At 42.3% G+C, this 13,944-nt stretch overlaps 1 protein-coding gene across 1 annotated transcript; it reads right to left on the bottom strand.

The window, feature by feature from the left end:
* Positions 1–1,382: 1,382 nt before the first annotated feature.
* On the bottom strand, positions 1,383–12,350 carry tmem51a (transmembrane protein 51a). The gene is made up of 3 exons (XM_029719689.1): positions 11,187–12,350; positions 6,795–7,244; positions 1,383–3,045 (listed from the first exon to the last, which is right to left on the bottom strand). Exons 2-3 carry the CDS (start codon positions 7,172–7,174, stop codon positions 2,661–2,663), a joined length of 765 nt encoding a protein of 254 aa, XP_029575549.1. The 5' UTR covers positions 7,175–7,244; positions 11,187–12,350; the 3' UTR covers positions 1,383–2,660.
* Between the last annotated feature and the right edge of the window lie 1,594 nt (positions 12,351–13,944).

Below are 13,944 nucleotides of genomic sequence, written 5' to 3'. Positions count from 1 at the left end.
CTAAGTATTTGAAATGATGTGAATAAATGTTATAGATACAGCTGGTTGAGAGAAAAGTCCATTGAACTCATGAACAATGTTTCTGTTCCACATAAGAATATTCTTAAAATGGACAATACACTCCAAAATCTAAGTTTGTTAGATGTTTTTATACCTCAAAAGAAGTCTAATGTGAAGGTGGATCCATGTCCAACACCATTGATTGTATTGTTACCGCTGTAATTCTCAATCCCAAATTCAATGGAAAAGTTCTATAGTTATACAGTCTGTTTATGAATGGAAAAGATGGACACCATGGTGCTTATCTTGGTACTGATCTGTTTATGAATTGAAAAGATGGGCACAATTTTTCATTCATAAACAGATAAGCATCTCTGGTGCTCATTTTTATCATTCATTTGGGGTTGTGAAATTATTGTTGAATCTACAAAACCAATGGATTGGGATGTGTACGTTGCTTAACATAATGTATCTTTTGAGGTATGAAAACATCTGACAAACTTTCATTTTAGAGTGTAGTGTCCCCATAAGTATAGAACATGCTATGAAGTCATGGATTCCTACAAATACCGTCAACAATATTGTACAAAATCGATGTATAAAACTAAAATGTACATGATGTCCATGCTATTTTACATGTATAAACTGTACTGAACAAAAATATAAAAACGCAACAATTTCTGAGATTTTACTGAGTAACAGTTCTATAAGGAAATCAGTTAATTGAAATAAATTCATTAGGCCCTAATCTATGGATTTCACGACTGGGCAGGGGCGCAGCCATGGGTGAGCCTAGGCCCACCCACTTGGGAGCCAGGCCCAGCCAATGAGAATGAGTTTTTCCCCCACAAAAGGGCTTATTTAAGACAGAAATACTCTTCAGCACAGATGTGGAGGTCCTGGGCTGGCGTGATTAAATGTAGTCCACAGTTGTGAGGCCAGTTATCTAAAACGACATTGGAGGCAGCTTATGGTAGAGAAATGAACATTTACATTTTCTGGGGACATTCCTGCAGGCAGCATGACAATTGCACGCTCCCTCAAAACATAACATCTAAGGCATTGTGTTGTGTGACAAAATGGCACATTTTAGAGTAGCCTTTTATTTCGCCCCCGGCACAAGGTGCACCTGTGTAATAACTATGCTGTTTAATCATGTCAGGTGGGTGGATTATCTTGGCAAAGGAGAAACGCTAACTAACAGGGATGTAAACGAATTTGTTCAGAAAATTTGAGAAATATGCTTTTTGTGCATATGGAACATTTCTGGGATGTTTTGTTTCCTGTCATGAAACATGGGACCAACACTTTACATGTTACATTTATATTTTTGTTTAGCATAGTAATTCAGCAATTCAATTCAAATTAAAAAAAGCCTATTCTTGTTCTGTGTGCATAGGTATGCATTTGCTAGTTTATTAAGTGTTCACTTACACAAAGAAGGCTACTGTTGTGTACAGTTTGTGTTCCCACCGAAAAAGTAGTGAATAGTTGTCGAACAGGTTCATCAACATGACATTAGAAAATAGCATCCGTATGATAAGAAAATAACATTCTTAAATTCCAAACACTTCGTGGATTCGCTCATTTCCATACTCTCACAAGCATAAAACAAACAGGCTAGAGAGATAAAGGTACTGATGTATTTTTGCTCCACTAAACAAAATGGGGTCAAACCATGGACACCAGAAGTTCATTCTCTGAATACTCCTAATGAAAGTGCTGCCAGTCAAGGAGCCAGTGAAGAATAGTTCAAGAGTGATGAGTGAGTGAGCAATGGGTGCCATTATCCCAGCTCCCAGCTGCTCAGAGAAAGTCCCCCTTGTGTTCTCCTCTATTGAGCAAAAAAAAAAAAGGAAAGGAAAAGAGCTGGACTACACTACTGCCTTCAGAGCCCAATCCCATTTCACCATGGCTACAGGGCAAAGGCTTCTAACTACCCATGAGCCTCGGTCTCTCTCAATTGTCCTCTATTGACGAGCAACACAGGCAGCAACACACAAACACTGACTGAGTATGGCGGCCGTTGATTCAGTCGCCAAATAGCACCTCTCCCAAAATGTGAGGAGCAGCTGTCTAAGTAGCTGTACAGAATTCAAAACTCAGACATGAATAATACATCTATAAACACGTGGCTGACTGGACTGAGGATGAAGACGGAACTTGAAATGATATAGCAGACAGAGGAAAATAAAATATGGTCAACTGCATACAAAAGGAGATTTGGACCAGAGTAAGTACTCGTTGTAAAGTATTAAAGGCATCAAAGACATGCCGAGTATTTCCCCCAATAATATTGATCCTTTGAACCGAGCTTCAATGTCCTTGTAAGCTTCAATGTCCTTGTAATCATAGTCAGAAATTGGATGTGTACTCTCTGTCCAAGTGTTCCCTCTGTCCAGCAATGTTAGAGTTGCCCCAAAGATCTACTCAAATGCCAGTGCCCCACATACGGAACAGTGCTCACTGCCCTTGAGTTGCAGGTCTAAAGAAAAGTCCTCAGCCAGATAGGCATGACAAGTGCCATCGAGATGATTTAACCACAGATGCATGACAAGGGCCATCTGATCACATCTATAGTAGCACTGCACAACCAATCCACGCCTGGTGGGACGCAGCAGCTTCAGTAACCTGCTTTGAAACCTAGAAGGTGCCAAGTCTCAGAGCTGGGGTGCTTTGTCCTCATACATTGGTGGCGGAGTGAGCGGCTCAATAGTGATCCCTCCTGGTGGCTGAGAGTTATCCGTGTTATTCATAAAGAGCTTCTCCGATTTAATCCTCCGGATCTTAAGGGGAAGGAGCTTGAGGCCCGTTCGCCCAGTGCGGCGGTTAGGCACAGCAGAGGAGGCAGGGTTAGCGGAAGTGGGTGACGTCTGGGTGACATCTGACCCTTCCAGCTCAATCTGCACACCGTCCACCAGGTCGTCGTAGGAGGGCAGCTGGGACGAGCTGTGGCGCAAGTTGCTCTGGCGTATGGGGTACTCGCCGCTGCCTACCGCCTCCTCGTAGCTGGGCACAGTGTACCTCTGGGCTCGCTCCTCTGCCCTGTGGACATTCATACAGAAACACACAGACATGAGTAACTATGCACTTTCAGATTGGACTGCGTTTGTCTTCTATATTGTTGATGCCGTGTGTCCTGATAAATACAGTCCTGATGGTTTTACATGGCTTTATTGCAACAGGTGCCCTGTTTACGTAATGGGGCTTGAACTTAAAAAAAAGTTACTTAAAGCACTACAGAGAGATTTAAAGAAGCACTAAAACATGGGTAACCAATGTTAATAGCGAAGGACCAGTGTGGGTGCAGGACTTTGATCCAGCCAAAGCAAAGCCATTCACATGATCAAACGAAACATCTAACCACAGTGAACAAACAAAACATGCAACAATTTCAAAGAATTTACTGCGTTACAATTCAGGGATATGAATCAGTTTAAATAAATTAATCAGGCCCTAATCTATGGATTTCACATAACTGGGAATACAGATATGCAGCTGTTGGTCACAGATACCTTAAAAAAAAGGTAGAGGCATGGATCAGAAAACCAGTCAGTATCTGGTGTGGCCACCATTTGCCTCATGCAGCGTGACATCTCCTTCACATAGAGTTGATCAGGCTGTTATTTGTGGCGTGTTGTCCCACTCCCCTTCAATGGCTGTGGGAAGTTGCTGGATATTGAGGGGAACTGGAACACACTGTCGTACACGTCGATCCAGAGCATTCAAAACATGCTCAAATGGGTGACATGTCTGGTGAGTGTGCAGGCCATGGAAAAGCTGGGACATTTTCAGCTTCCAGGAATTGTGTCCAGATCCTTGCGACATTAGGGGTCGTGCACTGGTAATGGCACGACAATGGGCCTCAGGATCTTGTCACGATATCTCAAATTGCACGGAGATAAAAAGTTGGGGCACTCTGTACATCTACCCGGTACAGTTGAAACTGGGATTCATCCGTGAAGAGCACACTTCTCCAGTATGCCAGTGGCCATCGAAGGTGAGCATTTGCCCACTGATGCCGAACTGCAGTCAGGTCAAGACCCTGGTGAGGACGACGAGCTTGCAGATCAGCTTCCCTGAGACGGTTTCCGACAGTTTGTGCAGAAATTCTTAGGTTGTGCAAACTCGCAGTTTCATCAGCTGTCAGGGTGGCTGGTCTCAGACGAACCCGCAGGTGAAGAAGCCGGATGTGGAGGTCCTAGGCTGGCGTGGATACACGTGGTCTGTGGTTGTAAAGCCGGTTAGACGTACTGTCAAATTGTTTAAAACAATGTTGGAGGCAGTTTATGGTAGAGAAATTAACATTCAATTATCTGGCAACAGCTCTGGTGGATATTCCTGTAGTCAGCATGCCAATTGTACACTCCCTCAAAACTTGAGACATCTGTGGCATTGTGTTGTGTGACAAAACTGCATATTTAGAGTGGCCTTTAATTGCCCCCAGCACAAGGTGGACCTGTGTAATGCTAATGCTGTTTAATCAGCTTCTTGATATGCCACACCTGTCAGGTGGATGGATTATCTTGGCAAATGAGAAATGCTCACTTACAGGGATGTAAACAAATTTGTGCACACAATTTGAGACAGTGCATTCGGAAAGTATTCAGACCGCTTCCATTTTTCCACATTTTGTTACAGCCTTATTATTTTACCCACTTTTTCCTCCCCATTTTTGTCATATCCAATTGATAGTCACAGTCTTATCCCATCGCTGCAACTCCCGTACGGACTCGGGAGAGGCGAAGGTCGAGAGCCGTGCGTCCCCCGAAACACAACCCCGCTAAGCTGCACCAATGTGTTGGAGGAAACACTGTACACTTGGCAACCGTGTCAGCGTGCCTGCACCTGGCCCGCCATAGGAGTAGCTGGAGCGCGATGGGACAAGGACATCCCTGACCGGCCAAACCCTCTCCAAAGCTGGACGACTTTGGGCCAATTGTGCGTCGCCTCATGGGTATCCCTGTTGCGGCCGGCTGTGAGACAGTCCAGTATCGAACCATGATCTGTAGGAACACTGTGACTTAGACCGCTGCGCCACTCGGGAGGCTCCAGTTGATTGGACTCCACCTGTGGTAAATTCAATTGATCGGACACGATTTGGAAAGGCACACACCTGTGTATATAAGGTCCCCCAGTTGACACTGCATGTCAAGGCAAAAACCAAGCCATGAGGTAGAAGGAATTGTCCGTAGAGCCCCGAGACAGGATTGTGTCGAGGCACAGATCTGGGGAAGGGTACCAAAAAATGTCTGCAGCATTTATTAAGGCCCCTAAGAACACAGTGTCCTCCATCTATCTTAAATGGAAGAAGTTTGGAACCACCAAGACTCTTCCTAGAGCTGGCCGCCTGGCCAAATTGAGCAATCCGGGGAGAAGGGCCTTGGTCAGGGAGGTGACCAAGAACCTGATGGTCTCTCTGATAGAGCTTCAGAGTTCCTCTGTGGAGATGGCATAACCTTCGAGAAGGACAATCATCTCTGCAGCACTCCACCAATCAGGCCTTTATGGTAGAGTGGCCAGACAGAAGCCACTACTCAGTAAAAGGCACATGACAGCCTGCTTGGAGTTTGCCAAAAGTCACCTATAGACTCTCAGACCATGAGAAACAAGACTCTCTGGTCTGATGAAACCAAGATTGAACACTTTGGCCTAAATGCCAAGTGTCACGTCTGGAGGAAACCTGGCACCATTCTTATGGTGATGCACGGTGGTGGCAGCATGATCATGCTGTGGGGATGTTTTTCAGCAGCGGGGACTGGGAGACTAGTCAGGATTGAGGGACAGATGAAGTACAGAGAGATCCTTGATGAAAACCTGCTTCAGAGCTCTCAGGACCTCAGACTGGGGCGAAGGGTCACCTTCCAACAGGACAACGACCCTAAGCACACAGCCAAGACAACGTAGAAGTGGCTTCGGGATGTCTCTGAATGAATGTTCTTGAGTGGCCCAGCCAGAGCCCGGACTTGAACCCGATCGAACATCTCTGGAGAGACCTAAAAATAGCTGTGCAGCAACGCTACCCATCCAACCTGCCAGAGCTTAAGACGATCTGCAGAGAATGGGAGAAACTCCCCAAATACAGGTGTGACAAGCTTGCAGCGTCATACCCAAGAAGACTCAAGGCTGTAATCGCTGCGAAAGGTGCTTCAACAAAGTACTGAGTAAAGGGTCTGAATACTTATGTAAATGTGATTTATTTTTTATATTTGCAACAAAAAAATGAAACCTATTTTTGCTTTGTCATTTTGGAGTTGCGTGTAGATTGATGAGGAAAAAAAACAATTGAATAAATTTTGGTAAGGCTGTAACGTAACAAAATGTGGAAAAAGTGAAGGGGTCTGAATATTTTCCGAACGCACTGTAAATAAGTTTGTGTGTATGGAACATTTCTGGGATCTTTTATTTCAGCTCATGAAACATTGGACCAACACTTTACATGTTATATTTATATTTTTGTTCAGTGTAGTTGAATCAGCTGAACATGTGTTAGGCCTCATAGGTTAAAGGGCAATATTAATCTCCAGCACCAACACAAATGTCAATACATGTGAGAATGACAAGTTTCTATGTGTTGTAGTCAAAAATATAGAAATAAGTGTTTCTGACAACATCATCCGGAAACACTGATGGCGTCATCTGGTGTGCATCATGTGATGTTACACATCTAGGAGCAGTCAAACGGTTAGTAAAGTAATAAAGGGATTGCCCAACCCTGCACTGAACCCTGAGCAAACAAACCTGCTGAGGTCATTAATTAGCTCACAAACTAACTCAGTAGCTACAATACTCACGTCTCTCCGTCGTCCTCACTGGCAGCTACGTTGCCTGCCCCCAGAGTCTGGGCCTCTAGGAGCACCTGCTGCTCCCGCTGCTTGTTCCTCATCCCCAGGCACAGGGACAGCAGGAGCATGGCCACTCCAGCCCCGACCAGTACAAAGGCCACCGATGAAGTCCTCCCCCTTGTGTCCGGTTTCGGGTTCCCTCCTCCGGTGCCACTGCTGTTGTTCCCGGCCATGTCGGAGGGCACCACACTCCACACGATCATGACAATGCCCAGGGCCACCAGTCCCACCCCCAGGGCACACAAGGCATACTGGGAACCTGAGTTTCCGGGACTGTTGTGGTTGCTGGCAACATGGGGGTTTGGGGGCACCTCAACGCTGGAGTGCATTTTCCCCAAAACGTAGGCCCACCTAGTGTTCAGCTAGGTCAGCTAGCTGCTTCACACCTGGGGTCAAAGACTGAGGAGAGAAACAGTTGATTAGGGCACAAATAGAACACTGATACAGTAAAGAGGTTAATATGTGGGGTTAACAAAATTATTTCAATCCAAATCCAAATATAAAAGAGTAAATGGGGAAAATTATGGCACTCAAACTGTGATGGAATTTAGATAGAGAATCATTGTTCCAATAACTTCAATATAGTCCAATTAAAAACATGAAAATAGTCGGTGAAAAAAAAAGAAAAAAAACTACACCTCACAATATCGCATTTCACGAATACCTTGCATTTGAATAGGCTTCTCTATCAATAGATCCTACAGCCAGAGTTGGGTGGGAAATATGCCTTTCCTTTGTTTAAGATGTGACTTCCAGCAGCTTCTGTCTCCTGTGAACATTAGCACCTACTTGCCAGAGAGCCAACACTTACACGGAGTTGGAAAACTCCCTTATGCAGACTTTATATTAATAAGGTGTGTTTTTATGGCAAGATTTAACAGGACAGACTCCTAGGTACAGGAACATCTTGAACAATGTCAAGTTGTTCAGTGGAATTAAGATAAGAAATGCCATTCAAAGCCGTTTTACAGGAATTTTATTTGGAATGTCACTTTCCTGGAAACGGGATATAGTCAGTATATTTTGAGTGGCTTTCATAATAAAAAAAATAATAAAAAAAAACTCCAGGACTATTCAGACTGTTGATAAACACTTCTCATCTTTCCATCAAAAAAAGTACTGCAATGTACGACAAACGCATTTCAGAATATATTTTCCAAGAGAATCTTAGAATACATCATTTAAGATAAAGAAATGTTTCTGAAAAGTCTGTAGAACATCCCAGAACAAGCACACAAAATGTAGTGAATTCACAATCTTCTGAAGCTAAGATATGATATATTATTATCCATCACAACCGTTATGTCATAACGCTGAAAAAGGAAACCAATACTAGACCATGCAAAACCTTGATTAAAGTTAGATTTACAGAGAATGTTTCAAGATGATCCGATAGAAGGTGCATGTTTTACATTTGACCTTCCCACGGTATTGCCCGAATATGGGTGCTCCTGTGTGTCTATCTTTACAAGCGCAAGAACAGTTACTCATAATAAAACCAGACATGCATTTTGCAACCCAAGTCACCAGATTAGAAAATACATTTACCCCTATGACAATTACCTGTCTCTGTTACAGTATGGTTAACTAACTGCTAAGTCCTTAACGGTTATAAATCAGCAGTTATTCATTTTACAGGCCTAACCGCCAGCGGGCAAGCCGCGTTTTGCAATTCAAGACGTGATTTGCATCTCTTCCGGGTAGCCCCCATTCAGAGGATTGCTATAAGCCCTCGGCAAGCCATCTAGCCATGAGTTCACTTGAAAGACAATAGCAAGGCGTTTTTCTAAATCTAAAGCAAGCTGTTTTTGTTGTTATAAAAGGGTGCTATTCAAATAGCCACCCTTGCCTTGATGACAGCTTTGCACACGCTTGTCATTCTCTCAACCAGCTTCACCTGGAATGCTTTTCCAACAGTCTTGAAGGAGTTCCCACATATGCTGAGCACTTGTTGGCTGCTTTTCCATCACTGCGGTTCGACTCATCCCAAACCATCTCAATTTGGTTGAGGTCAGTGGATTGTGGAGGCCAGGTCATCTGATGCAGCACTCCAGCACTCTCCTTCTTGGTAAAAATACCTCCAGGCTGTGTTGGGTCATTGTCCTGTCGAAAAACAAATGATAGTCCCACTAACCGCAAGCCAGATGGGATGGCGGATCGCTGCAGAATGCTGTGGTAGCCATGCTGGTTAAGTGTGCCTTGAATTCTAAATAAGTCAGACAGTGACACCAGCAAAGCACCCCCACACCATAATACCTACTCCTCCATTCTTAACGGTGGGAAATACACATGCGGAGATCATCCGTTCACCCACACCGCATCTCACAAAGACACGGCGGTTGGAACCAAAAATCTCAAAATCGGACTCATCAGACCAAAGTACAAATTTCCACTGGTCTAAATGTCCATTGCTCGTGTTTCTTGGCCCAAGCAAGTCTCTTCTTCTTATTGGTGTCCTTTAGTAATGTTTTTTTTCTTCAGCAATTCGACCATGAAGGCCTCATTCAAATCTAATGAACTTATCCTCTGCAGCAGAGGTAACTCTGGGTCTTCCATTCCTGTGGCGGTCCTCATGAGAACCAGTTTCATCATAGCGCTTGTTGGTTTTTGCAACTGCACTTGAAGAAACGTTCAAAGTTCTTGACATTTTCTGTAATGACTGACCTTCATGTCTTAAAGTAATGGACTGTAGTTTCTCTTTGCTGATTTGAGCTGTTCTTGCCATAATATGGACTTGATCTTGCCATAATATGGACTTGATCTTTTACCAAATAAGGCCATCTTCTGTATACCACCCCGACCTTGTCACAACACAACTGATTGGCTCAAACGCATTAAGGAAAGAAATTCCACAAACTATGTCATAGTTTTGATATCTTCACTATTATTCTACAATGTAGAAAACAGTACAAATAAAGAAAAACCCTTGAATGAGTAGGCGTGTCCAATCTTTTGACTGGTACTGTACTTTAGAACGATTTAGACATGATTTGCGGGAAAATGAAAAGAGGGACCTTACATCAAAACCTCATCATAGTGAGGACATTAATAGTGAGATGTCCAAAGCCATTTAGATAAATATTGTATTTCTTTGATTAAAATAAGTTACCCAGACTTGAGCTTTTAAGAGTTCATTAATCATCCACATGACCAATCTTTGCTTTGTTGTGTCAGCAATTGGACATTGTTCTTGGGGGGGGGGGGGGGGGGGGGGGGGCTAGTTACCCCACATTACCCTATGCATGCCTTGATACCCTCAATCTGACAGATTACAAATTGCTAGGGCCAGCAAAATAATACTTTTGTTTGCATGTCTGGACTTGCTAAGAGAGAGAGAGAGAGAGAAAGAGAGATCAAGGAACAACTGATATAGAATTACTAGCACGCTGAAGAATGTGTGGTATGACCAAAACCCCACCCCACCCCACCCTGTACAACTAGGCCTAAAAGTAATTTCAAAATAACAGCTGTTATTTTTTGGGGGGGGGCACATTTTCTTTTACAGTCAATCTGTAACCTAGCCTCATACATCTGGCTGGTTGTACACAGTTATGTGTAACCCAAACGTGCACAAAACTGTGCCACAATGACATAGGAAAAATACTTGGAATAACTTTAAAAAGCCTTGTAGCAATTTCAGAATACCATTCGAGGTGCCTACTCTCAGCAGTTTAAAATGTTCAGAACTCTATTGAGAGCCCATAGGGAAATGTTAAATAACAGTGCCCACGTTTGTGGAAATAAAAAAATAAAGTGTGTGAGAGTGACAAGTCGACCTAAGCAACGAAAAAGTTAAGTCTCCTTTGCAACTGTATTCGATTTGTTCTGTTTTTTTTTTACAGAATTACATTTTGGCAGACATTTGAGGTAGCATTGATTTGTCAACTTCTGAAGTTCTGTATCCATTACAACTTGTACGCATTTCTAAAGATGTGTAGAAGTTAGAACAGAAGTAGCCGACACATGCATGCAGTGCCCTGTTGAAGTTGACGAATGGAAGTGTGATGACATTATGAAGTATTTCAGCACAGACAGTCACATTCCAGTGCATTGATAGCCCACAAAATACAAATGCTGATGAGAGAGGTAATGTATAGTCTAGGGTAGTAATGTGTATAGACGCCACATTTTACAAAATGAGATACTTAGCCCAGCTATCACGCTGGCTACACAGGCGTGTTCTGCAAACAAATAGATTAACCCATAACATTCTCGCTCTAATATTAAGACTATAGCCTACTACTACGCTAAGTATGAATCAAAGGTACTGAACTGATAAAAACAACGGTTTGTAAAAATGAAGACAATATGATGCAATGGGTGGAAAATAGACGCCCTTACCTTTGCATACTGACGATACATTCCAAAGTGCTTTCTTTCTTCGAAGTTGATCACCCGCGATCAAGGGATTTACTGTACGTAGCCTAGCTATATCTTGGAAATATACTAATCAAGCCACATTTCTAATCAGAAACTTTCTTCGACGGACCTATAGACGACTGATGTGATCACGTCACAAAAACAATGCGCGCGCTTCAATGGGTCAAAAGGCCGTGTGCCGATTGAGAGCAACATTGGGCGGATTCGATTATGCTGAACTGCGGGGCACTGGTCTATGGCCCGTGATGTGAACGAGGGCAGAGCGCTTTTCTCAAATGAACAGAAATCTGCGTCACTCAGTCATGTTGTCAACAAGGCAACATGGTGCCACGTCCTAAAAAAATACAAGCTACAACCTCTTTACGATAAAATATAGACTATGTTTGAATTTTCAAACAAGGTACTATTGGCAAGGCACTTTTTTTCTCTCACTTTTGCATGGGAAAACACAGAATCGTACTCATAACTACACGTGCTTAATTAAGTCCCCTTAATTTTGAGCCAATTTCGCAGTCAGACAGAGTTGGGCACCAGGTTCACGCCTGGGAGGCAGAGCCAGTCAGCTAGTTTTATCTTGTTCTGTATATAAACCAAAATAATAATACACATAAATCTTGTTCTTGATACCATGTCTTGTTTTGAGGTGTTTTGTCACGTCCATGCTAATATGGCAAAACTTCTCTAGCTAGCTAACCAACAAAGATAAAAATGTATTTGAGAGACAAGTGCTCATTGTGCAAATGTATTTATGTTGTATATAGTTAATAGTTAATTTGTTGTTAACAATCTAAGCATGTGGAATTAAAAAAAATTCAGCTAGGACCAAAAAAAAGACCCCACCCACCCCAAATCTCATGACACAACCTAAAATCCTTACATTTCTGTATTGGCCCATATTTTTGCCAGCCTGGTTTCATAGACAAGATGACACATGGTAAATTTAAATCCGGGACACTCAAATTAGTATATGTTACGTTTAATGTGGTTAGATAAGATAGATGGTGACTTATTAAGGCAGAAACGAAAGTAGGGTGGGCGTATAACATGAACATCTAGCAACCCAAAGGTTGCGAGTTCGAAACTCATCATGGACAACTTTAGCAACTTTTCAACTACTTACTACTTTGTATCTACATTGCAACTACTTAGCATGTTAGCTAACCCTTCCCCTAACCTTAACCCATTTAGCTAACCCTTCCTCTAACCTTAACTATTTTACCCAACCTAAACCCTTTAACCTAACTTAATTTGTAAGTCGCTCTGGATAAGAGCGTCTGCTAAATGACTTAAATGTAAATGTTCTAAACTTAACCCTAACCCTTAGCCTAGCTAACATTTGCTGCCTAGCCACCTAGACAGAATTCGTAACATATAACACGTTTAGCAAATTTGTAACGTATAAGGCTCTATTCAATCTGTATCGCGGAAGTGTTACAGATTGTAAAAGTAATTTACGGTTGAGCTGACAAATGCAGCGTTTACCGTGAATGTAGTCTCCGCCAATGAAGGAACATTGCTTTTAAATTTTAATCACGCTGTAAAGCTGTACTTCCGCAATATGGGGTGCACGGGTCTATGGACCGTGACGTGATGGGGAAAAAGCGGTGAGGGGGGAGCGCCCTTCTCAACTTGAACAGTATCTGCAACTCTCAGTCATGTTGACAACAAGGCAGCATGGTGCATCGTCCATAAACATACATCTAATTTCCATAAAATATGTTATACTTTTCGAACTAGTTTTCATTGGGAAGGCAAATAAAGCGTTTTTATGAAAAGCATTTTCTTTGAATGTGAAACAGAAACTTACTCATTACTCCACATGCTTAAAATCTAGCCTAGGTAACGTCACTTTTGTTTTGAGCTTTGTTTTGAGCCGACTTCGCTTTGGGCTTTGAACAAGGCACCTGGTTCATGCCCAGGGGCCTGTTGCACAAAACTAGGATAAGGGATTAAGCCAGGATATCTTGGTGATCCTGGCTCAATTGATCCGTAATCCGGTTGCACTAAAGATGGATAGGGGGCAGGAGGATATGTTATGGTATAAATTACCATGGAGATTTATTCTGTGGAGCTAGCCTGCTCCAGACCAGGCTAAATTCCAGGATCTATTTAATCTCATCCCTAATGTCAGTCAGCAGTCACCACAAATGGAAACCAATAGTTATTTCACTGCTCACTATACATTGTTATCACATATAACTAGACCCACTGTCATTATTTAAACGTTTGTGATCATTAATTTCAATGATTTTGGATAAAAAATAATTTTTAGATTATGTTGCTATCATTAGATAATTTACAGTTTCCCATAGACTATAAGGCTATATATAAAATGATAGAATATTAGGGCCACAGAGGGGAAAAAAACACAAGTAATAATATTGTAACCGGTTGTTTTAAAGGAGGACAGTTGTTAAAATGACAGATGTGGGGCATTTCGTGAAATTGTACTTCAGTATGGTTTCATAAACAAAGACATGCTGATGTGCCAGAATATTAAGTATCACATTGTCATAAGTATCAAAACTGTAAAAACAATATGTAGCTTTTCTGCAGAAAGAACCAGCCTCATAAATTTATGACTTTATCCTTTTTCTTCAGTGTGGCCCTAGTACTCTGTCATATAAACAAATACACATTCCATATGAATATAAAAACACAATGTGTAACATTATGTTCCTTTATTGAATAAGGACAAAACAAAGCAGGTAAACCATCA

Source organism: Salmo trutta, chromosome 28 (genome assembly GCF_901001165.1).
Source record: "Salmo trutta chromosome 28, fSalTru1.1, whole genome shotgun sequence".
NCBI lineage: Eukaryota > Metazoa > Chordata > Actinopteri > Salmoniformes > Salmonidae > Salmo > Salmo trutta.
This window is presented reverse-complemented; position numbering and strand designations above follow the sequence as displayed.